Source organism: Armigeres subalbatus, chromosome 1 (assembly GCF_024139115.2).
Source record: "Armigeres subalbatus isolate Guangzhou_Male chromosome 1, GZ_Asu_2, whole genome shotgun sequence".
Classification (NCBI taxonomy): domain Eukaryota; kingdom Metazoa; phylum Arthropoda; class Insecta; order Diptera; family Culicidae; genus Armigeres; species Armigeres subalbatus.
Window position 1 is genome coordinate 172,358,325 of NC_085139.1, and position 25,484 is coordinate 172,383,808.

General features: G+C 40.1%; 2 protein-coding genes across 2 annotated transcripts in view; both read right to left on the reverse strand.

Annotated features, from left to right (window-relative positions):
• The window catches only part of LOC134205529 (serine/threonine-protein kinase S6KL), a 111,908-nt gene extending 87,078 nt beyond the window's left edge, over positions 1-24,830 (reverse strand). Inside the window, exons 1-7 of the mRNA XM_062680817.1 lie at positions 24,457-24,830; positions 23,983-24,152; positions 22,219-22,438; positions 22,034-22,157; positions 12,247-12,345; positions 12,019-12,177; positions 9,259-9,347 (exon numbers count right to left, since the gene is read on the reverse strand). Of these exons, the coding sequence (XP_062536801.1) occupies positions 9,259-9,347; positions 12,019-12,177; positions 12,247-12,345; positions 22,034-22,157; positions 22,219-22,438; positions 23,983-24,152; positions 24,457-24,591 (996 nt within the window). The 5' untranslated portion in view covers positions 24,592-24,830. The remainder of the gene's footprint in view (positions 1-9,258; positions 9,348-12,018; positions 12,178-12,246; positions 12,346-22,033; positions 22,158-22,218; positions 22,439-23,982; positions 24,153-24,456) is intronic.
• LOC134205531 (autophagy-related protein 101) lies at positions 10,898-12,000 on the reverse strand. The gene has a single exon (XM_062680823.1). It carries the CDS (start codon positions 11,835-11,837, stop codon positions 11,184-11,186), a length of 654 nt encoding a protein of 217 aa, XP_062536807.1. The 5' UTR covers positions 11,838-12,000; the 3' UTR covers positions 10,898-11,183.
• Positions 24,831-25,484: the final 654 nt, after the last annotated feature.

Below are 25,484 nucleotides of genomic sequence, written 5' to 3' on the forward strand. Positions count from 1 at the left end.
CCTCTCCAGATAACCACTATAAACCTATTATAAGAGCATTTAGAAACCCTTTTTAAACCACCCGCAAAAAAAGGAATTTGGCTGCGGCAGCTGTCAAAATGTTGCTTTGAAAAAAGAGAAACATAACTTTGCAGAAAAATAATAATAAAATGGATTGTTGATGGAAGTTATGATGATGACAGCAAAATAATTTTTTTTCAGGTTGTTTTTTTTTCGATTCATTGAAAGGAAGTGCGCTTTTAATTTTATGGTCAAAGCTGGTGAAAAAATAAGTTTGAACACCACGCGCCGGCAGTATAACGTAGTTCAGAGAAATAAATCAAAAATATTCATTGCCACAACATCTAGGATGTCCACTGAATCGATTAGTACTTTTGCCCAAAATATTAATAAATAAAATTATTTATCAGAAAACGTATGATACGCGGTGAAAATATCGTTAAATCAAGAATTTCAGTGATATAGGGGAAAATACCTATTCTTGGCAGTCTAAGACATTCGCCAAATTGAATGATAAAAATAATGAATAATTACACTAAAACACAGGTACAGTTTAACTGGTATACACTTGCATGCTCTTTCTTTGATGATTGGTGTTCACTAAATATAACAGCTTTCACCACAAACTCAGTAAATTTAACATAATGTAACAGGTCAATGTTTCTTCTATTGGCATAGCAATTTCTTTTATCAGCAATGAGTTTGCTCTCTTCAGCAACTAGACATGGAAGTAGAAAACTGGTAATGTATTGGTGCCAAATGCTCGTTGTTTATATCCTCCAGTAGTAAAATTCATTCATATTAATCGGCCGCACGCTCATCTCGCTTCACTCAATTTTGGAACAAACTTTATTGTTTATCAAAACTGGCGTAAAACAAAACATGAATTTTTAGCCTTGGCATCAATTTTATGTCATGTAGGCAGATAGGCAAAAGCATTTAAACACATTGTAAAACAAATTTAACCCTTATGCGCCCATAAAAAAACAGTCGTGAATGGCAGATAGGGTACCTGTGTACCCAGATATTGACCTTTTTATAACTTTTACCATTTTCAACCTATTTGAATAATGTTGGCCATTTTGGAAAAGGGAACTTATGTGCTTTTTGTCCGCTGCTAAGATTTACATCTCTTTTCTTTTGTAATGCCTTAGAGTCGTAAGCAAAAGTCTATCAACCAGTTTCAAGTATACAACTTGCTCTTTGCGGTCCTTACATGATATGTTTGTTTCATCAAAAAAATCATGGTGGTTGTGCACAAGACACGACCGCTCGACGTAAACTACGTAAAACCAAATCTATACACATAAGAATGAATTTTTGTCTGTCTGCCCTTATAGACTAGGAAACGGCATGAACATTTGTATGCAGAGGTTTTTGGGAACGATGAAGATTCTTATGATGGTATTAGAACCCTCCTCTTCTGGAAGGGGGACTCCCAAATTAATCTAAAAAATGGAATCCAAATTTGCAAATTTCGAATACTTATCCGTCTTTTAAATAATGTAAAAAATATTTAATTAATCAATTTTAGGTGAAACGAAGCTCGTCGGTTCTGGTAGTATAGTATATTAACAATATATTCCACATCGTGAGTCTTCAGATGTTGAATAATGGACAGCATTGTCCTATCCAGCCGCTGGAGCCACCCCATTCTTACATAATTACGTTTCACAGTTGAATAATAGATAATACCCTAAAAGTAGGCAATTATTTATGGTAGAAATGCGCTATGTAGGAACGGGAATGGTTATGATTTTTTTAATGAGCTTGGAAAGTATTGAAGTTGCAAAAAGAAAACGGTCCTGTCAGCCACATAAGGGTTAAAATACTACGGTGTTGCTATCACTTTTGATATAATTCATGGTCTGCGTAAAAATATGAATAGAAGCATTTATATTTTAACACTTTTTTAAATAAATGCCATCGCCGGATATTTTGTTCGTATTTTTGCTAAAATCATATCACATAGAATTGTGCGTGGTATTTTTTAGCGTGTGTTTGATATGCTCACAAACACATTCTCTCGCTCTATTCCGAAGTGTGCTGCTGTCAAAGAAAACGAACAGTCCCGATTTTATTTAGTGAAACATAGAGCAAATATCGCATAAATTTGCTTTTTGTGGTGATAATCAAGTGGTGATAAAGTGTAAAAAGTAGTTTACGTACTTGATTTGCGTGTCATACGCAATAAAGAGGAAAAACAGGCGATCCAAAAAAGTAAGTAACAGTTTGCTTTTCGAGGGCTGCTTTCTTTGGCAATGCAATATTGGCAAGGATTTCGTAGGTGCAAATTTGTTTTAGTGATTAACACATCAAATCTTGCTACTTTTACACAAACAACTTATTCAAATGAAAGCTTAGACTTGAAATTGTGTGATTGAATCAAAATTATGTTCATAAATAGTTTATGTTTGCTGGAAAACGCAAATATTGTTGAGGGTGCCAACAACTGTCGCACCCTGCCAATGCCGTATTCTACCCTATTTCACTGACTGCGAAATGCTACTTCATTTTCAATATGGCCATCATGGAATTTGATCAGAAAATTTTTACTTTTATGAAGCACCGTCATAAACTCTTCGCAATGCAAACATTCTTATGGGGGTAATTCATTTGACCACATTATGACCAAAAAATAGAGCTTTATCCGAGCGTTGAGAATTAGATTTATTACGCTCTTTATCACAACCATAGATCTGTTCATATGGTCAATAGGCATTTGACGTTTGAAACTAACTACAATAACCGGCATAATAAAAAGCCCCCTAGCCGTTTTTCTTACAAAATGGTCAACTTTGGAGATTTAGATCTCGATTGCGTGTGAACCAATTTTGCTGAAAAGCAGCAAGTGGCTTAGTGTTCATTAGCTTAGTGTTCATCGCAGCTTAGTGTTCATTAAGCACTTCCACAGTTATTAACTGCGAGGTTTCTAAGCCAGGTTACCATTTTTGCATTCATATATCCTGAGGCTAGCACGATGATACTTTTATGCCCAGGGAAGTCGAGACAATTTCCAATCTGAAAATTGCCTAGACCGGCACCGGGAATCAAACCCAGCCACTCTCAGCATGGTCTTGCTTTGTAGCCACGAGTCTTACCGCACGGCCAAGGAGGGCCCAATAGAATTCAAGATATTTAAAAAATAAGTTCAATCGAAGGTAATTGCCTATTTCCGGGGATTAAACCACCCGACTTGGACGTTAATTTACAATGTTATGAAAACTCATATGTGGATATTAGAGTGGGGCGTTATGGTCATTTTTTCAAATCAATGGTTTTTCGAAACCACTCTGGGTCCTGAACAACTGGGATCGATTGGTTGCTTCCTCGCTTTCCGCATCGCGTTTGAAGTTTGTATGGAAATTAGTATGGGAGAACGTATATTTTTGCATTTCTACTACTAGAGGTTTCAGTTCATCGTAAACCAAGTGGCACATTGCGTTAAAGTATAACCCAAAGGATGCCGAAAAACTTTCCTGAAAAAGGCACGTTGCTGGAACGTCCACGAAAAAAGTTATAACGCTTCAAAGATTGAGTGTTCAAACCATATGCAAAAAATCGTTTATTCTGCCAGCATTGCCGAACTACGTAGACTAATAATTTAACTGAGTGTTATTTCAAAATAATTGATCTTGTAGGGCTTTAGAGCTAATGGGAGCTATCCGGAATCATTTCACAAAGAAAAAAAATCCGACAAGAAGGAAGATGGGTTATGCCCTTCGATAACCATAGATCGTCCGGTAGTGCTGGCAGAAACATTTATTTCTTGCATATGGTTTGAACAATCAATTTTCGAAACGTAATAACATTTTTTGTAGACCTTCCAGCTATGTACCTTCTTCGGCAAAGTCTTTCGGCATCTTCCAGACTATATGCTAACGTATTGAGTCACGTGATTGATGATAAAATAAAGCCGCTAATAGCAAAAATGTAAAAAAGTACGTTTTTTCATACTAATCTCCATGTAAATTTAAAACGCGATGCGGCATGCGAGGTCGCAACCAATCGAGCAAATATTTTGCACAGTTGATTGGGGTCCCAGAACGATTCAGAAAAACCTTGATCTCACTTGATCGGACGAAGTTTGCGTTTTTCCATACAACTGCGCCCCACTCTAGTGTATATGTACGTTATGTGGAAGATATTTACTTGGAAAATGTATTGGAGGTAACCACTTTCCCTTCGATGGGACTCGAACCCATGACCCTACAGTACGCTAGACTGGTGCTTTGTTGGTTAATTGGTTAAACTAAGCTACGAAGGACCTCCGTCGGCCTTCGCAACCTAGCAGCTACTGAACGAGCTCGAGATTCCCAAATTGGACGCATAGTCAAATCACTCGCAATCCATTTCTCAAGCCAGCACTTCCACATGTGTATAGTACACGTCCACATTAGAGGAGCGTGAGTATTTAGAATGTCTGGCGGCTGTACACATTCTTCATCAGCAACTGTACTGATCAAGTGAGGTTATGTAAGCTATTTTCCAGTCGGTCTTCAAGCTCAGACCCGACCGCATTGCGTAGGCAAGAGCACGCAACTCAGGTTCAGTTCAATCGAAGTTAATTGCCTATTTGCGGGGATTAAACCACCCGTCTTGGACGTTAATTTACAATGTTATGAAAACTCATATGTGGATATGTACGTTATGTGGAAGATATTGATTTGGAAACGACGGAGGTCCTTCGTAGCTTAGTTGGTTAAAGCACCAGTCTAGCGTACTGTAGGGTCATGGGTTCGAGTCCCATCGAAGGGAAAGTGGTTACCTCCAATACATTTTCCAAATCAATATCTTCCACATAACGTTAAAAAATAAGTTTTTGTCAAAAAAATCGTTTTGGTATTACCGCGATGATCAAGTGTGGTCAAATTCAAGTTATATCTGAGCACTGGTCAAATTTTCAGCTAAATTGGTTCACACGCAATCGAGATCTTTCCTCCAAAGTTGGCCATTTTGTATGAAAAACGGCAAGTGGGCTTTTTTTATGCAGGTCACTATATGTGAAAAAATACATAAAAAAAACCTCTACTTTTAACAGTTCCAAATTATGCCAAATGTCCGTTATGCCAAACGACACACTTTTTGTTGCAGTTTGAACTTAGGCCAAATATCCGTTATGCTCAATGACCGTTATGCCAAATGGCCTTTATGCCAACTGACTTTATGCCAAATGAACCAGACCCTATAGAAAACATTGTTTGATACTGCTGACATACAAAGCGAACGTGACTGAATGAGCATCCCTAGTTATCAATGCTAAATTTTATCATCCGAAATACCATGTCCCATTCTATTAACCCCAAGTCTACTGCGGGTGTTTCAGTCCCCCCGCTACTAACAATGTTGTCTCAGCACAGAACACCTGAACAGCAATTCGCGTCGATGATGATGACGCTTTGCCTGGCAAAGGAGTATCTTCACAGGTCTGGTTAAGTCAAGTCCTCTGTGGTTTCCGCTTCGGTTGTTGTCGGGATCGACCGCCCCCCGCTACCGTTATTGGTGCTGCAGCCACCATCGTCGTCGTCTTCTTCTCCGTGTCTTGCCTAGTTTCGTTACGTTTCGGTCTGGTTCAGCGCATTTGGTTCGACGCACGTATGATTGACTCGCGCACGGCAAGCACTGCTTCTACCCAAAGAAAATGTTGCGGTTGACCAGAAGACCCGTAACTTACATGATTCTGATGTCCGTTTTAGGAATGCACGAACGAAATTGGTTATTATCTGAAATTTTTACTGGCTTTGAAAAGAATTGAAATGTATATTAGCTTATCGCGAATAATCTTAATTTTCAATGAAATTGCAAAATTGCTGGAGTCGATTGAAATACATATAAATCTTCACAGGTTGACTTCTTCTTCTGCCGAAGAATCAGTCAACCTGTTGGCTGAATTTTTCAAAGGTGTTTATAACAATAATCAACCATCGGTGACAAATGGGGTGCTTGACAGAATAATGGAATATGATCTACATATGCCTCTCATTGAAGTGTCGGTGGAAGACGTGTTTAGGCGGTTTTCAGATTTGGATGCTCCTAATGGTCCTGGTCAGTATGGTATTCAACCGTTATTCATCAAGCAATGCGCTCAAGCACTTGCTTTGCCAGCATCTATAATCTTCAATCGCTCTTTCTCTACCGGAGTATTTCCAGAGTTATGGAAGGTAGCATCAATCACTCCAATTCATAAATCGGGCACCTTAAACGACGCAGGAAACTATCGTGGAATTTCGATACTAAATTGCTTTTCTAAAGTGCTTGAGTGTTTTGCCCACGATACTTTGTATAGAGCCGTAAGTCCAGTTATTTCCGTGCACCAGCATGGGTTTGTGAAATGCAGGTCCACAACAACTAATCTGATAAGACGAGCTCGGTGGTCTAAACGAAGCAGGCCATTAACATAACACTATTTGGCCTAAGGTCATTCGACATGAAGGGCATTTGGGATATTTATGAACAGCATCAGAAAAACCTTTCATAGAAAGCATGCTGGGTATAGAACAATGGTAATTGTTACCCTTCATCGGAATCATGGTTTGCCCAGTGGAAAGCAATGATTCATTTGTTTCCTTCTGGATGGTGGATGTGATTGCTTCTTTAAAAGTAGACATTTGCCCGGAATAAGGCAATGGTGAGTGTGATCCCTTCTTCAAAAATGGGGGTTTGTTCGGAATAAAGCATCGGTGGATGTTTTTCCTTCTTTAGCAATTGACGTTTGCCCGGAATAAGGCTATTCAAACCAACGATCTCTTTTTCAAGATCAGTCAATGCTTCCAAAAGCCTTCTTTAAATCAAATAATGAAGTATAAATAAGTTAACACAATTACTCTGTTGACCAATTGGTTTTATCTTTTTTTGATTGTGAAAAAAATGAAAACCAAACTGGCAATTCCGAGCAAGGCCGGGTACATAAAGCTAGTAAATAAATAAATAAATAAAATCCATCGAAAGAGAAAGACGCTAGTATCGTTCGAAATCTTCCCTTTTAGCGTAACGCTTTTGATTTCCAAAAATTTTAATGACATCCAGTATAGTAAAGAAAGACCTACGTCAAAAATTAGCATAATGGAAAAATTCAGGAGTGCTCATCCGGCCCCGTCCTCCCCTAAAACATCTGAAGTGAAGACAAATTTTTGGGGGTATGCAATATTCAATGTAGGTGTTGAAATTGAGAACAACTTTCGATTTTTTTGGCTGCTTGGTGCAATAACCAACAGTAAGCAAACCCTTCTTCTTTTTCTTCTTCTTCTCATTGGCATTACACCCCCACACTGGGACAAAGCCGCCTCGCAGCTTAGTGTTTAATAAGTACTTCCACAGTTATTAACCGCCGCGTGGTTTCTAAGCCAGGTTACAATTCTTGCATTCGTATATCATGAGGCTAGCACGATGATACTTTTATGCCCAGGGAAGTCTTGTAATCTTGTAATCTTGTAATCTTGTAATATCAACGCACCCTCTGACCATAGCCTATCTGCGTTGTATTTAAATACCACTGAGCGATACGTCTACTGGGCAACACGTCCGGTGTGCACTGCACTAAGATCTCCTTAGATGCAACCGGACCGAGATCTTACTTAAGGCTCCCAAGGGTCCGTTTCGTTGTGATATGTTGCCATAAAATAGAAATATATGCACTTGCTTTTCTAATCTACGGAATATTTAAATTTACTAATGATATTGATTAGTGACAAGTAAATTCATTCATCGATCAGATTAGAACGAGCTCAGTGCAATTAAAATATAAACGCAATACTTATCTGCAATTCACAGAAGATGTTGGGATTGTCCTTGAAGTAATCACGTTGTGAACACAGACTTCCTGTATTGACGGTGGTTGTTATGAATATGAATACCACTGCTGATACCGGAACAATAAGATTTTCTTCATCACTGGTCGTCTGGAAAGAGGTAGATAAAAGAATTGGGCCGCTTTCACTCGCCGGCCCGCAAAACATTAGTAAGTAATTAATCTTACTACAAAGACAAAAATACAGTTCTAATAATTCTGTCTTATTAATGGATATCACACATGCCCATCTGATACTCAACCAAAAACATATACTCAATACTTAATAAAATGATAACTGTATATAGTTTCTATTATTGTCCATATATACCTACTATTCAATCTAGGATTCCAAATCGGATAAATTAATTCAGTTGCTAACTAAAAGCTTATCCTCAACGCTTTGGCTGTCAATAGTCTCCACAATATGAACCTTAAAGGTTATAACTTTGTTCAATCCTACATCTGTTTATATTAAAACTCAATCCTAACTGCCCCGAAACCGCTTTCAACACATAACTGCCCCGAGCACAGCCACTACATGCGACCCACAGGACCCCAATCGAGGACGGCCTACACTATACCGTTGTGAGCTTACACCCTCTCCTGGGCTGTGCGACGCTGAAAACATGCTCCTAACGTTTGATGCCTAAAAATAAAAATAATTAAACTAATTACACTAAATCTTACACTTTTGATCGAACTCGGCTGACATTCGCGTTAAACAATGTGTTCCATGAGTGCTGATCACTCATGATAACGCCCCGAATCGGCGAATAAAATTCAGTTTAACGCAGAGTTTAAACCCTCTCTTGCGCTAAGTAATGCTGAAAACCTAACTTCTAGGAATTTGATTCGTAGAAACAAATTATACTGAAATTGGTGCGTGGCAAAATAAGTTATACTATTAGCTAATTTAGTTAAACCCTGACTACCCCACATTATACTGGCCCGTTTGGAGTCATCCAGTGGCACTTGGTCTTAGCATTCGTTTTCTTTTAAATTCTATAACAATTAACCACGCTTACCCCCATATTAGTAATATGTAGAACGAATGCTTGACTATTACTATACTAAGTATAGTAAAAGACCGGAAGTAATAATTGGGCCAGCCACCACCACTTTTATGCCCAGGGAAGTCGAGACAATTTCCAACCCGAGACCGGCACCGGAAATCGAACCCAGCCACCCTCAGCATGATCTTGATTTGTAGTTGCGCGTCTTACCACACGGATAAAGAGGGCCCCTAGTAAGCATTGGTAACATAATTTTGATTAGAACATAAATTCATCATTTTTTTTTATTAAAACTGTTTATGATGCTCACGAACGGCACTGACCAATCTAACCCTGTGAACCACTTTACCATTACCCTATATCTTTTGTCGTGTTATCATGACTAATACGACTCTTCGACTTATAAATAAGTACATAATAATTTATTTCTGTGAAGATAGTTAAAACTGGACTTACCTCTCCTGTATACATTTGGCATGCCAGTGTACCAAGTGCCCACCAATCAACAGCATGGCCGTAGGGTTCACCTTCCAGTATTTCCGGAGCTGTGGATGGAAGGAAGTGCGGCAACCACACGAGAAAATAAAACATAATTAGCGAAACCAAACAGCATATAGTACTTACCTGAAAAAGGAAAAATCTATAAAACAGTGAAACAAGATTTTCAAATTGATTAAAAACAGTACAGAAGTTGGCTTTCTTTCACACCAACAAATTCTATTTGTTTTATTTTCTTGTTTTATTTATTGAGCATCTACAATTCATCGATGCATCTCCTAGCTGTGTTCATCATTCATTCGTTTGCCCGAGTTTAACATATCTACACTGAAAAAAAGAATTCTATCTCATCTTTACGTTAATGACTTACTAACGGTTAAAATGTACAGTTTGTCCGTTGCTTTTTTTGTTTTACAGTATTTAACACGACACGCAGTTTGCACTGATCTCTTAAAATAGTGACACCAGCGGACACTGGTGCAATTATTATTGAAGCTAAGTATAATAATCTTATTTTTGCCATTCTTTCGGTCGCTTAGCTTTCTATCACATTCCATCCTCATGAATGGTTCTTTTGAACCTTTGCATGACTAACATAATTCATCGATTACCGATTAACTTAAGAAAGAACGAGCTGTTGTTGCAAATGAACTGTGCATCATAAAGGGTGATGTTTAAGCTTAGCTCGATTTCAGTTGTACGACTTAACCTAATGTCCACGCTTATTTTACATACATTCTAGCATCTTTTATAATGCCATTTAAAGCTGGTAACGATTGCAACGCCAATGAAAGCATAGTTATAATAGCACTTAAATATTATAATTGTACTTATAATGGTTTGCTTCCATTGATAGGGTTACTTTCATACAAAATATATTCGGATAAAAAAAAATCGTTTATTGAAAACAGATAAAAATAATGTGGTAGAAGAAGGGGATAGGAAAGTTGCTGAACCCTTTTAGCCTATTAATTGATAAATGTACAATATCTGTTGTGGGAGAACAATCGACTGTATTGAATGATAACTTGTAAAACAATACACACGACATCTTTCATATTTTTAGATGATAATTCAACAAATATGAGAATCCCAAGTTGATAATTGATGAATCGCGTCTAATTATTCGACAGTCAATTCAAATTTAATTCATTAACAAAAGTTCAGATGAGTTCAATTGAAGAAGCATCTTATATATGTTTGATAAAATCATAAAAGTGTCATGAATAGCACCGGTTTTCTATTCGTATAAGTGAGTTACGCGATTACAGGCAAAATAATTATGTTAATGAATCGTGTAACAAAAACTTTTCTGTTCATTTTTGATGAACAGATCAAAAACTTTTGGGAATACAAATTGTATGCTCATTTAATGGTCACAAATATCGATTAGTCAAAATAAAACGATAGATTCAGCATTCATTGTTAATATAATTGTTTTAATGTTTATGGTACAGGCAAAATAATTATGTTAATGAATCGTGTAACAAAAACTTTTCTGTTCATTTTTGATGAACAGAGCAAAAACCTTTGGGAATACAAATTGTATGCTCATTTAATGGTCACAAATATCGATACCACAAAATAAAACGATAGATTTAGCATTCATTGTTAATATAATTATTTTAATACATCTTAACAATTAAGGCGTTATCAGAAACTCAAACGATTACTCGAAATAAAATTGAAAGCAAGCCCATCCATACGACTCTACTACACCGTCAGCTTATCCAATTACATCATACTGTACCTACTTCTTAAAAAGCCTCACTGAGCGTTCCAAACAAATAATGCAATCGAATAAAGCATTACACATATCCACATCATATTAGAGTAGACGCTAACAAACGTTACCATTGCTAAAACGAACTTCCAACGTACAGTCACAATGAAATTTCCTTGAATAACTTTTTGACTGTTTTGCCCACAGAATTCATGCTGGGCCCGGTGGTGGTAAACTTGAACTGGAACAGATACGGCTGCACGTCCGGATAAGAAGTATCAAACACCGAATCCAACTCCGTCTGATTTGGAGTTTTTGGCAGGTAATCGTGTCTATTCATCACCTCTGTTATGTAAACTATCTTATCCGACAGAGTATCCCCCACTTGCTCACGATAAATCTGTCGATCGTCCTCGTTCGTCAGATTTACCAATTCCAACTTAATGGTCCACACTTCCCAGGGGATGTTTTCGGACAGAAATGCCCACCGTCCTTTCTTACGTTGGAAAAATTCTAAGCTAATCTGTCCTGTCCCAGAGCTCTCATTGCTACGCAACTGACGACTAAACTCACCAATTTCGGTCTTGACCTTCTCATCCAGGGTAGGAGAAGTGCAACAAACGTAGGTGAAGTCGATAAAATCACAGTCCACGTCCATGTAACCGATGGTTCCAATAGAGTACATGGCTTCCCCGGTATACATAAATTTTCCCAAACTACGATGAAACAGAATCGTATGGAAGATGCTTGAAACAGCTTCGTCCACCTGACGACCTTCCATCGTCAGATCGAACGTTTGCGAACGAGCATTCATAATGATTCCAAATTGCCACCACTACATATATCTAATGAAGCACTTTGCGCTTTTTAATCATTGAACTCCTCCCTATTGCTGGACGCAAGTGAGCGTATAACTAAACAAATTATTCCTGCACACGATCAAGCGGTTCGCTCACAGAAGCTAAGTGTTATCTCTAATTAGAACGATGATTTACCCATGTACTGCAGAGTTCCGCATAGGGTGCGCGTCCGGCTTCCTATGCTCAACCACTTGCTCAGTCCAAAGTCGATCAAACGCACGTGGTAGTCCTGATCGAAAAGCACATTCTCCGGTTTCAAGTCCCGATAGATAACTCCCGCTTGGTGGAGAAAATCTGTCAAATAGTGGAATGGAAATCTGGTAATCTTGAGGTGCCAATATAAAAGCTAACGTGAAGACTTACCTAATGCAAGGGCGATTTCAGCTATGTAGAGTCGCACAAGATCTATAGGGAATTTTTTGAACCTCTGGAATAGCTCTCCGTTGGCGTAGAAGTTAGATACTGAAAAGAAAGAATGAATAAGAAAACATAATTAGTCATAATGAATTATGCCTAACGTACATTATGTCTGAGAAACATTATGCCTAACGTACTTATGCCTAACGTCGCGGACCCTTTTTGATAGATGTTTTCTTGGTCTTGTTGGGAGCACCAGCCATAATTATTACCAGGTGATTTTTTAATTTTCAAGCTTTCCTTTTTTAGTTTAATTTGCAGGATGAGACAGACCTTAAAATAAAAATGCTTTCGGATTTGAACCAGATGATGTTGGCAAAGTACAAGTCATAAGAACAAGCAACAAACAATGCATTGGTATTGGCATGAAAAGCTCTCATTTCTGAACTGGAAGCGCATATGAACCAGAGTCTATTATATATAGAGTTGCGTAAAGAGTCAAGTTAAATCTACCAGGTGGGTGTCATCCATTGGGCTACCCTAAATGGCATAATGCCGTTTGGAATTACAGTCAAACCTCCATGAGTCGATGTTCTATGACTCGATATCGACTCATGGAAACAAATTATTCCATATTGATGGCTACTGTGATGGTCCCTTCAAAGAGCTTTCCAAGAAGTTTCTGTTCCACATCTCGATATTTCCTTGAGTCGATGGTCCCTGCAATATCGACTCATAGAGGTTTGACTGAAATCCATTTGGCATAACGAGTTGAATAGCCAGGGGCTATTTGGCATAAAGACCATTTGGCATAACGACCGTTTGGCATAATGAAGAAAAATAGTCATAATGATTTTATGGCCATTTGGCATAACGACCATTTGGCATAATGACCATTTGGCATAATAATTAAAAGAATTATAAAAAAAACTTTAGGCAGAAGCTTGATTTACATCTGTATTATTGCCTTATTCTGGGCAAATGCGTTTTTAAGGAGTGATTTACTTTTTCTCCTAATTCCGAGTAAATTTTAATTTAAATGGATTTAAATGAAGAAATAATGTACTAATTTGCTTATTCCTGAAAAATGTGATTTTTTATTTTTTTTTATATGCGTACTTGGAATGGGGGGATGTAATGCCAATAAGAAGAAGAAGACTTGGAATGGAGGAATGATCTACTCATTAGAATTCTTCCAGCCAAATGCATGCATGCTTTCTCGTTATAAGAAAATATGGAATCATCAGCTCATTAGTCTTATTCCGATCGTATGCATATAGAAGACATCATTTACGCTTCGACTTTTACGTTCTTGAAAAAATGGGTCACTTAGTCTTCTACCTTTTCCGGGCAAATGCGTACTTTTAAAGAAGGGATCATATACTCTTTTGCCTTATTCCGAGTAAATGACTTATCTAGCATATGCGCGTCAGCTACTACGACGGAAAACATTTACAAAACTACGGCGAAGCGCATCTCTTGTCAAGTTATAGGCAAATACTGATGCCATCCTATTAAAAACTCTCTGCTGGGCAAATGTAAGTTGCGAATCCAGGAGAACTCCCAAATCTTTCACGCAATGCACTCGGTTGATGGTTGTGTCGAGAAAAGAGTAACTAAACCAGATCGGCTCCTTCTTTCGTGAAAAAGTAATTACCGAACATTTCGGCAGATTGACCACAAGTCGGTTCAGAGTACACCAGTTGGTAAACACACTGATCTGGTTTTGGAGGGATTGGCAATCGGCTATTGAGCAGATGCAAAGGATAGCCGTGGTCCATCAATTACATGGTGAACATTGTTGAAGTAAAGCAGGAAAATTAGTGACACCAAGTTTCTGCCCTGCGGTATACCAGACGAAGCGCGGAAACAATCTGGGCGACAATCGCCTAAAGCAACCACAAGCTGGCGTCCGGTCAGATACGATTGAAACCAATCGAGAAGATTTTCAGCGACTCCAAGTCTGTCAAGCTTGGCGTTTACAATTTTATAGTTCAGCTTATCGAATGCTGCAGAAAGATCCGTGTATATCACGTCCATGTGAGTGCGTGCAATCATGCTATCCGAGACGTACGACGTTAGGCACAACAAATTCGACATTCACCTCGATATCACCGAGCGATTGATTCGCTAATGGGACGTTGCTGGCAATGAACCTAGGAGCACGCGCGCAGGACATGCGATTTCCGGCTCCGAATCTCCAGGAAATCCAGGAGAAGATCGGCCGGCTGAAAAACAACAAACTACCAACTACCAGGAGAGCTGTTTAAACACGGTGGTGAAGCACTGGCTAGAGCGCTGCACTGGGTGATTACCAAGGTTTGGGAGGATGAGGTTCTGCGGCAGGAGTGGATGGAAGGTGTCGTGTGCAGGCTAGAAATATTTCACAGTCAATGCAGTGAAAAACATGGATCTCAGTATAATCTGCAGTCGCCTTCATCGCCGCCGTAGTGAGTGCGACTGGGTGCAGCCGAAAAATCATTTCCAACACCGACAGTTCAATTTCGCATTCAGCCACTCTGACAGGCTGCTCGGTTCGCGCCTTACCGTATGACTGTGAGTGGCCCATTTAAACGCGTGGTGAATTTTTTCAATTTGCTGGGTTGTTGTTGTTGTATTTGATTTATTTAGGTGACCTTTTTAACTTGTTGTCATTTAAGTCACCGGAGGATAAAATTACAATACATTCTTATATCTAGTCACTGTGGATTTATCGTTCGTGTTAGCCTTTGGTCCGGGTTCCCGTCAGGTTGGTTGTCTTGATTCCCTTATGCTGCGTAGCTCGGTGGTTGGCTTATTCATCGTGTAAGTATTTTTGCTGATGCGTTAAATTTCGTGGATCAAATTCGTTTTCGTGAGGTATGATGCTGTTTTTCTAAGTTCATTGATATCGTTTACTAGGGCCAGGTAGAGTGACTTGGCGATATTTTCTTCGATACGGTGTTTGCTGAATTTGGTGCATTCCAGAATGATGTGCTTCACTGTAATTGGGGAGCCACATGCTGAGCAGGTGGGTGCGGCTTCCTTGCGGGCGTAATGTCCATGTGTAATTCTAGTGTGACCGATTCTGAGTCGGGTAATAGCTTTGCTTTCTTCTCTGTTCAACGAGAATGATGTTGACCATTCGCTTGTATCATATTTTATTTCTCTCAAGTGTCCGCGGTTATTGTGCCAGGCATTCTCCCATGTTAGTCTTGTATGGAGTTTAACTAGCTTTTTGTAATCATCGTATGGTGTTTCAATATTGGTGGATGTCTGTGCTGCTGTGGCAAGTTTCGCTAGTTTGTCGGCTTTTTCGTTGCCAGTTATGTTGATATGAGCTGGTACCCAGCACAGGTCTAAGCGGCCAGGGTTTTGTTTTACTTTGTTTTTGATATCTTCTATCCATGGGTGGTTAGAGTTGTGCCCTTTAACTGCCGCGAGGCCATTTTCGGAATCGCTGAATATGACTGTCAATTCAGTGGGGTTGAGGTCAATTGCTTTATTTATTGCGTATGCTTCCGCGCTGAAGATGGATAAATGTTTAGGAAGATTGATGCTAATTTCATGGTCACTCGAGTATATTCCGCTTCCCGTTCCTTGTCTGGTTTTTGATCCATCGGTGTATATGTGTTTGTGGTGGGGGTATTTGAGTTTGCATGCTTCGAGAAAACGGATTCTTTTTTCGGTGGGTGTTAGAGTATTGTGTGTGGTTATGTTGACTCCGTTTATTTGTTTGATGGTGCTAGTGTACAGGTTGGGGAGATAGCTTTGCGGCACATTTGTTTTGTACTATATAAGATAAGTGCTTCAGATATTCTAAGATCCAATGGAAGTTGTCCACTTTCTGCTAACAGGCTTTCAATTGGGCTGGAGTGAAATGCCCCAGTGGCTATTCGAATTCCTTGATGGTATATGGGGCGCAGTCTGTTGAGATCGGTATCTTTAGCTCGGCTTATTATAGGGCCTCCGTATATAAGTCTGGGAACAAGCATGGTGTTTAATATCCATTTCTTCGGATATATCTTCGATCTGCTCCGAAATTTGTGCTGCTTATACTTTTCATCAGGGCTAATATTCGTTTACATTCATCTCGCTTCGTTTGAATATGATGTTTGAAGTTGAGTTTGTGGTCTAGCCACATTCCTAGCAGTTTTGTCTTCTTAGTTGGTTTAATTGGTTCTTTATCAAGTATGGCAGGAGGCTGTTTTAGAAGTTTTTTCCGGTTTCCAATGTGCATAATTGACGACTTTTGAGTAGAGATGGTAAATCCAGTTTCAATGCACCAGTCTTTAATTCGGTCTAGGATTTTTTGTATCTTAAAACGGGTCCATCTGGCGCATCTTGTGATTACGGCGATGGTGATGTCGTCTGCATATAGTTTGATAATGGTGTTTTTGGGTATCCAATCGTTTATGCTATTGATAGCAACTAGGAAGAATCTGGACATCTGGACGATAACATCAGATAACAACAACATAACTGACCCTCAACAGATTGCGGAACACCTTGCCAAACACTTCACCAAAGAATCATCAGACAGCGCATACCCACTCACCTTCATTACTAAAAAGAATGCTGAAGAACAGCAGCCAATCAATTTCCCCACAGCAAGATATTCACTGTACAACAAAGAATTTACTTTGGAAGAGCTTATATACCATATGGACACACTGAAAGGATCCTCACCTGGTTCTGATGACATCCACAATCAAATGCTGAAAAGACTTCCACTATTTATCAAGAAGAAATTACTTGCATCATACAATAACATTTGGATCAATGGAATATTCCCCAACACCTGGAGAGAATCTCACCTAATCCCAATCCCTAAACCAGGAAAACACACAAACGATCCAAAAAATCTTCGACCCATATACCTAACAAGCTGTGTGATGAAACTTTTCGAAAGAATGGTCAATCGCAGACTAATGAACGAACTCGAAAATAAATCAGTCCTGGGACCTAATCAATTCGCTTTCCGGAAAGGAAAACAAACAACTGATCCCCTTACAGAGATAGAAGACATATGCACCCAAGCCATAAATGAGAAAAAACACGCAGAACTTCTTTTCCTGGACTTAGAAAAGGCATACGACAGAACCTGGCGCTATCTGATACTAAAAAATCTGTCAAAAGCTGGCATAGGGGGACACATGGCTACCTTTTGCCAAAAATTTCTCGAAGAAAGACGTTTCAAAGTGCTTTATCAAGGGCATTTCTCCTCTGAACAAATTCAACAAAACGGAGTACCACAAGGATCAGTACTTGCTGCCACAATTTGCTGGGTGAATGTGTACATTTTGCTGTGGTAAATTTCATCTTCTCGGCGCAGTGGGTGATGTGAGTTCTGTTGTTTACTTTTCTGCCTCTCCGGGAATGTGAGGTTGATTTCACAGCAGGAAGAAAATAAAAACATGATATAAAAAAACATCACCTTCATCCAGTGCTGCCGAAAATTTACAACCCTGGTCGTGTGTCCCATATACAAAAAGGGCGATAAGCTGGATTGTAGCAACTACCGCGCAATCACATTGCTGAACGCCGCCTACAAGGTACTCTCCCAAATTTTATGCCACCGACTAACACCAATTGCAAGAGAGTTCGTCGGGCAGTACCAGGCGGGATTTATGGGTGAACGCTCTACCACAGACCAGATGTTCGCCATACGTCAGGTATTGCAGAAATGCCGCGAATACAACGTGCCCACACATCATCTATTTATCGACTTCAAAGCCGCATATGATACAATCGATCGGGACCAGCTATGGCAGCTAATGCACGAAAACGGATTTCCGGATAAACTGATACGGTTGATCAAGGCGACGATGGATCGGGTGATGTGCGTAGTTCGAGTTTCAGGGCATTCTCGAGTCCCTTCGAAACTCGTAGAGGGTTACGGCAAGGTGATGGTCTTTCGTGTCTGCTATTCAACATCGCTTTGGAGGGAGTAATACGAAGGGCAGGGATTGACACGAGTGGTACGATTTTCACGAAGTCCGTCCAGTTATTTGGTTTCGCCGACGACATTGATATCATGGCACGTAACTTTGAGAGGATGGAGGAAGCCTACATCAGACTGAAAAGCGAAGCTAAACGGATTGGACTAGTCATCAACACGTCGAAGACGAAGTACATGATAGGAAGAGGCTCAAGAGAGGTCAATGTAAGCCACCCACCACGAGTTTCTATCGGTGGTGACGAAATCGAGGTGGTTGAAGAATTCGTGTACTTGGGCTCACTGGTGACTGCCGATAACGATACCAGCAGAGAAATTCGGAGGCGCATAGTGGCTGGAAATCGTACGTACTTTGGACTCCGCAAGACACTTCGATCGAATAGAGTTCGCCGCCGTACCAAACTGACTATCTACAAAACGATTATAAGACCGGTAGTTCTCTACGTACAGGAGACCTGGACGATGCTCGTGGAGGACCAACGCGCACTGGGAGTTTTTGGAAGGAAAGTGTTGCGTACCATCTATGGTGGAGTGCAGATGGCGGACGGTACGTGGAGGAGGCGAATGAACCACGAGCTGCATCAGCTGTTGGGAGAACCATCCATCGTTCACACCGCGAAAATCGGAAGACTGCGATGGGCCGGGCACGTAGCCAGAATGTCGGACAGTAATCCGGTGAAAATGGTTCTCGACAATGATCCGACGGGAACAAGAAGGCGAGGTGCACAGCGGGCAAGTTGGATCGATCAGGTGGAGGACGATTTGCGGACCCTCCGCAGACTGCGTGGTTGGCGAAGTGCAGCCATGGACCGAGCTGAATGGAGAAGACTTTTATGTGCAGCACAGGCCACTCCGGCCTTAGTCTGATAATAAATAAAAAAAACGTTGCTGGCAGCGGTGGTCACGACATCAACAGGTATTTGTTCGTCTTCAAACACACTGGCGAATTTAGCTGAGAACAGGAATACCATGGACGATGGAAATACAGTCTCTTTGCGCTGTTCATTTACGTAGCTCCAAAAGAACTTTTGGTGAGACCTTAGTCGATGTATCCCTCTTTGGTAGCGTAGGAAATGATAACGACTGATCCGCTTATACTCGTTGTTGAGTCTGACATAGTAGAATTTGAGTGGCAACGTACGATGTTTCGTGTAACTTCTGAGTGCAGCTTTCTTGCATCTTTTCAGCGACCGGAGAGCATTCGTCATCCACGGGATCCGAGAGTCTGATCGAACGGACTTTTTTGGGACATGCCTGTCGGTGATGTACACCATGATGTGAGAAAAAGTTTCTGCAGCTGAATTAATGTCCACTGGATCGAGAATGTGTTCCCAATCCATATTTGATAGCACTTCAGTAATACTGCGATGGTCCGCCTTATGGAAATCATACGACACCACGGTTGGGGGGTTGAAGGAAGCACCCATAACATTATCTTCGAAGGCAATCACTAGAGGGCGGTGATGAGCAACATCATTAACTAAGGGTGCAGGAGCCAAAGAGATGGAAGGTGCCGTGGTACGACCACTCACGAAGCAGAGGTCCAGAGAGCAATTATTCTCGTTAACCTCGCCATTGATTTGAGATAGCGTTGCGATACTGTAGTTATACAAAAGTTTAACGGCACCTGCGTGGAACGTGGAGCTTTCAAGATCCGCACGGAAAAAGCCGCTGTGAATAGGAGTCCATGTAATGCTAGTAAGGTTAAAGTCGCCCAAAATCATAGCCTCATCACAAGGCGCGGCCATATCTGAAGCACAAGATACAGATCGGCAGTGTGTGTCAATGAAATCCAAGTCGCGAGTCCGATCCGGAGGAGTGCAGAGAGATGTACGCGTGTCTTGTCCAGGAGACTTTTTGGATTTGAGTCGCCGAATAAGCTGAGCTACCTCCTTCTGACGAATCAACCAAGAGTGCTCCCCAGTCATGAAGGATTGGTCGATGGTTGTACCTGAATCGTTTAACGCTGCCACGGTTTCGGGATTGTCTGCAATTTGGTTGGTGTGGGACCGTGAAAAACTCAAAGCCAGCAGTTGAGCTTTCTCCAATGAGGAAGCAACGATGTTATTTCCTTGTCATAAGGGTGGACTATACTTAGTCGATTTCCGTAAAGCCTTCGATATTTTCCAGAGAGTGACGTGTTTGTCGTTTAATGTTTGGTAAGTTCCGCGAAATCGCTTGAAGCTGGCTTGTTCGCATTCTTCTCTAATTCTTCGGTTTAGGGACAGCACTATATCCTTGTAAATTGGGTCTCTTCGCCGGTACCACTGTCGTCGCCGTTTGTTCCGCAATGCGATTAACCTTCTGGTACTCTCAGGAATTGTTGCAGCTGTGCACGATCGTTGCTGAACTTCCGGTACCGAAATTGATTCTGCCTCCAGAAGAGTCGTCGTAAGAAAGTCTATAGCAGCATCATCTTCGGCTTCACTGTTGAGGTTTATGAAAGCTGGGTTTAGTAGGTCCAACTTTACGTTGATTTCGTATTGGAAACGGAGCCAGTCAGCAGGCGCGTAGCATCTGTACTTCGGCATTATTTGAACCACAGTGGATGTGAGCCTGACGTCAAACCTGAGTGGCAAGTGATCCGATGACAATTCGTTCAGCGTGGTTGGCTTTGTCATGTCCAATAGGTTGTTTGACAAAGTAAGATCTAGGGTCGAAGGACGATGCGCCCCGTAGAATGAAATGTGAATGTGTCAAGAGAATGGATAAAAAAGTTATAGATGGCTCCCTCCTGAGACAATATTGTGCCAGCTTTATTAGCCTTTGAACAGTTCCATTGACGGTGTCGTGAGTTTAGATCGCCCACGACGAAGAATGGTTCAGTCCACCTGGTAAGTGTGGAGATGTCTCGCCGAAATTGAGTCCAGATGGATCGTGTTGCGCACCACCCCCCATCCCCCGGGAGGTATGTGGCGATAACGTGTACACTACCGTTCGTTGTGTTTATCGAAATGCCTATGCTTTCGATGATCTTTGTCGAGATACTCAGCTCTGCAAACTTGATAACTTTTCGAATGGCAATCATTACGCCTCTCCCTCTTTCGGCATCGTTGGAATTACGGTCGGAACGAATGCAGCAGAAATCAGGATGGTAGAAAGCGTGTTTTTGTTGCAGCCATGTTTCAGTTACTACTGCAACATCTACGCGGTGTCGTTGTAGGAAGTCAAAATTCCATTCCAGTTAGCAAATTGCAAGTTGGGTTGATTAGACATTGTACGGGTACTTGGTTGTTAGCTCGAATAAAGCTAGAAGTTGTTAAGTGCTCGGAACTAAGTTTTTGCGGTAAAGGAATGTATAACAAGGTTTAGGAGGAAAACTACTTATACTACTTATTGGTACTTATTAAAAAAGTTCATAATTTGTTAGCCATAAGTGATAGATAAATGGTTTCTTCGGCAAAGTTGCTCAAAATTAATTACTCTACAACTTTGTGGAACATTGCACAATTCTATACCAAAAAATTAAAAAAATAATATTATGAACTTCTGAAATGTAGGTACCACCCTAATGTCACTACATGGAAAAGAATCGTCAAATAAATATGAGTTTTTTCCCCGAAGATACTATATATCTAAAACTAATAGTTTAGGCGCAAATATTGTTGTCTTGCTAGATTCGACTCGGTACCATTGTGTATTGCATCATGACATCATATGTGAGTATGTATTTTTTTACCCGTATTCAAATGACGAGTGAAGTTTCATGAGGGCAACATTTACATTGCTCGTACAATCGTTTATTGGCGATGAGCTAACAGTCGTCATTTAGCTAATGCTCAAAAGCAATTACTGTAACTGTAACTGCCACATTTCTAAAACAAAAAGAAATGGAACAAAATAATAAATACTTACATAGAAACACCTTTGTTTTAGACTGCCAAAAATTTAAACATTTGGCTATAAATGGATGATGGCCACAGATTGTTTGGATATCAACTTCGTCTTTCAACTGGCGAATAGCGTTACAGTTGATGATCTTGAAAAGAAAGCTTCGTTGTATAACACAAATCCTGTCTACTGAAATAAGAAACACCAACCTCTGACTTGCTCAAAACCTTCAACGCAAAATCCTCCGAAGCTCTCCTCACCCTGTGCACCTTTCCAAAAGCCCCATTCGCAACGTGTCCCACGAAGTGAAAGCGATGCACCGCGTTGCAATCTACCGGGAAGTGTGGCAGAAAAAGCGACTCGGCATTCGAGACTGGCCAGCAGGTCCTTGCCAGGAGTCGAGCGTCTGCAGCAGTTGATTCTTTCCGCCTGGAGAAGAGAATTAAAAAAATGAAAGCCTTGGTTAATCCAAATAGTGGTGTTGATGCTTTTGTTATCCGTTTAAATGCTAAAATCATATATGAATACATAGTTAGGTTGGGCACTGTCACGTCAAAAGGTTTTATTAATCGCATTCTTTCAAACTTATTGTGTGAATACTTTTTAGTCCAAAGCAACATGTTACGAGAAAACCGGAAGGGTAAGGTAATTTTTCCTTGGCATGTTTTTGAATTCGTATTTTGCACATATGCCTTTAACAATTGTTTCATTTCTGGTTATCCAAGAATTCTCTGGCAGTATATGCCTTAAACTGGGGTGCTAAGGTACGACCCGTGGCTTCATTTTTATTAGAGCCCTGTATCGCTCCGCAGATGTTTCAACGACCCTATCAGGACCGAGCTTATATGAACCCTTGAGTTGCCTTATCGCAATGAATAAAAAAATAACTCGTTTGAAAATCGTGCACATCGCTTTCACTACCGCCCAACGTCTGATAAGAAATTCACATACAGTAGGAGGATTGGAAGCGATCGACGTGGATGGCCGGATAGTACACTTCGTTGAGCGAAGGAACACTTTGCCTCGGACATCCCTTGGTGGTGGCCCGATGTTTGTCGCTGCAGTTGATGCACTGTAGATCGGCCAAGCTGTCGATTTCTGTCGTCACTTCTTCACATAATTGTTTGCTCGTCATTATAGACGGACTGATTAAAAACATAATGGCGTTTCAAATTGACAAATAGTAGGAACTTTGGTAACATAAATGTATTTATAACATTTATAACGCCTTCGTACATTACCTCAAATTCATTATTACAAAGAATTAATAAAAATCTTCGCATGGCAGCGCAATTCTGTTTCATTTGTATGAGAGTCCTCCTTTCCAAAGGAGGAAGGGGTCTCTAACCATTTAAAGAATCTTCCCAGGCCCCAAAAACCTCTGCATACAAATTTTCAAGCCAATCGGCTCAGTAGTTTCGGAGTCAGGGGCAGAAATTCAGCCTTTCAGCCCTAGGCCTAGGGGGGGTTGCTAATCGGCTGAGGTACGGATGTTGATCGCATGTAGCAATATAAAATACATCCGTGTCACCGACTTGCCGCTAGAGAGTGATAAAAGCTAATAGAATGGCACTCGGGCAATACTCAATAATAGTTTAAACAATTTGTGGCATCGTGGAGTTTTGAATTAGGCCTTTTAAAAAAAGAATCTGAAAAAAGGTCAAACGCGTCACAATTTAAAAGGGCTCACGCAGGTATTCTACCGACAAAGCCAGTAATATATCAACCAACCATTCATATTGTCCTTAACCGATTTTCTCGCAATAAGTTGCGACAAGGGACTAGTTAATTAACATTGAATTTGATAACGAACAGCTCTTGCGTTCATAAGTTATGAAGAAAATGGTGATTCGATCCAAAAATGTCGTTTAGTGCGAAAAACAAACATAACAAAATAATGTTTTTGTTATTGTTCAACCATTAACCTTGAAACTCTTATTCATTTATAAGGCCTGTAATTTACAATGACTTACCTTCTCCGCGAAACACGACTTAGTGGACGTCTGCAATGTTGATCAAAAGTATCTCTTTTCAGTGGCCAAGAACTGTGCAGCGACGAACAGGAGAGCGATCTATAGATCCTCCGAAAACTTCCGTTTAAACGAGTGGAGAAACCCTCTAAACTAGCTGAGCGTTCGAGTTTCTGTAATGGATGCAAATGCAAAGCAAAATAACAAAATAATGTTTGTTTTTCTTCTGAGCTCTCATAACATCAATTTCTTACTTCAAGTTCCGACAAGTTTGCTACATGTTTATTCCTCTATCTTGATGACAATTTTCACCTTTTATTCATTTTAATAAGTTGAATATAAAAGGTAGTGCCATATTATGACATTATTTATATTTATTTGTATTCGATAGTACTTCATTTTATGAGGTATAGTTTATATTTTGGTATTGTTTACTCGCACCCTTTGGTACTAAAAAATAAAATTAAAAAATCCTACCTGTTCCTGATATTTTCGTTGAGGCTTTTTTCCTGCTGCCAACAAAGGTGGTGCAAACAAAACTGGCAATGACGACGTTAGGGATGATTCTTCGATCCTTGTTTCAGCTTCGGGTCTGCTCCTGACGTTGCCCATAAAAAAATGAAGCTAACAAAGACGCTTCTGCCTCAAACCCTTGATAAGGCCAATTTGAAGCGTGCAAACAATCTTATACTTGTCACAGAACAATAACACTATTATAATTATTTATACTAATGCTATGGATGTGCAAAAAATAAGGGTTTTCCCATAATTATATGTTTTTCTACAAAACTAATTTTTGTTTACTCTTTCTTCTGTTGAAAATTTTTAATTTTCTTCGAATGACGTTTTCAGATTTTAGGTAGCATTGGGCGACTGAGCCGTGTGCGTCAAATAAAAAATGTACACGACAAACGAGAATTTAAGCCTTTTCATGTTACACACACTGCCCATACGCTTACATCAATTAACCTATTTAAATATGAGTACTTGATTCACCCATATTTGGGTATTGCACATTTCACTCATATTACGAGTCAAATAAACTGAGGAAATCTGTAAATTTCACAATCATCTGAGTTTCCGAGATCCGGAAACTGTTCCGTTCCGGCGGTTTGTGAACCAATCCAGATGCAGTGGAGAGTGTACACCTGTTGTGAAAGCCACACATCCTGTTAACAGGTGAGTTTGAATTGTTATCCATGCCTCTAACGTTCACAAAGACACTCCATTTTCCATCTTGCAGAACCATAGTCCGCCGAAACCAGACAACATTCAACTCACGGGTATTCAAACAGATATGCATATGCATGGTTCCCCTTATAGATAGTGGAATATATAGATGAGCGAAGATAACCCGCATAATAAAAAACAACATGTTATATGGTCAGAATCATTATTACGATGTAAGATATAGCTTCACAGTTTACGTTGCGGTTATCGAATACTTTTCGATCGATTCAACCATAACTGCTCGACATCATCACTTAATGTCAACATATAACATG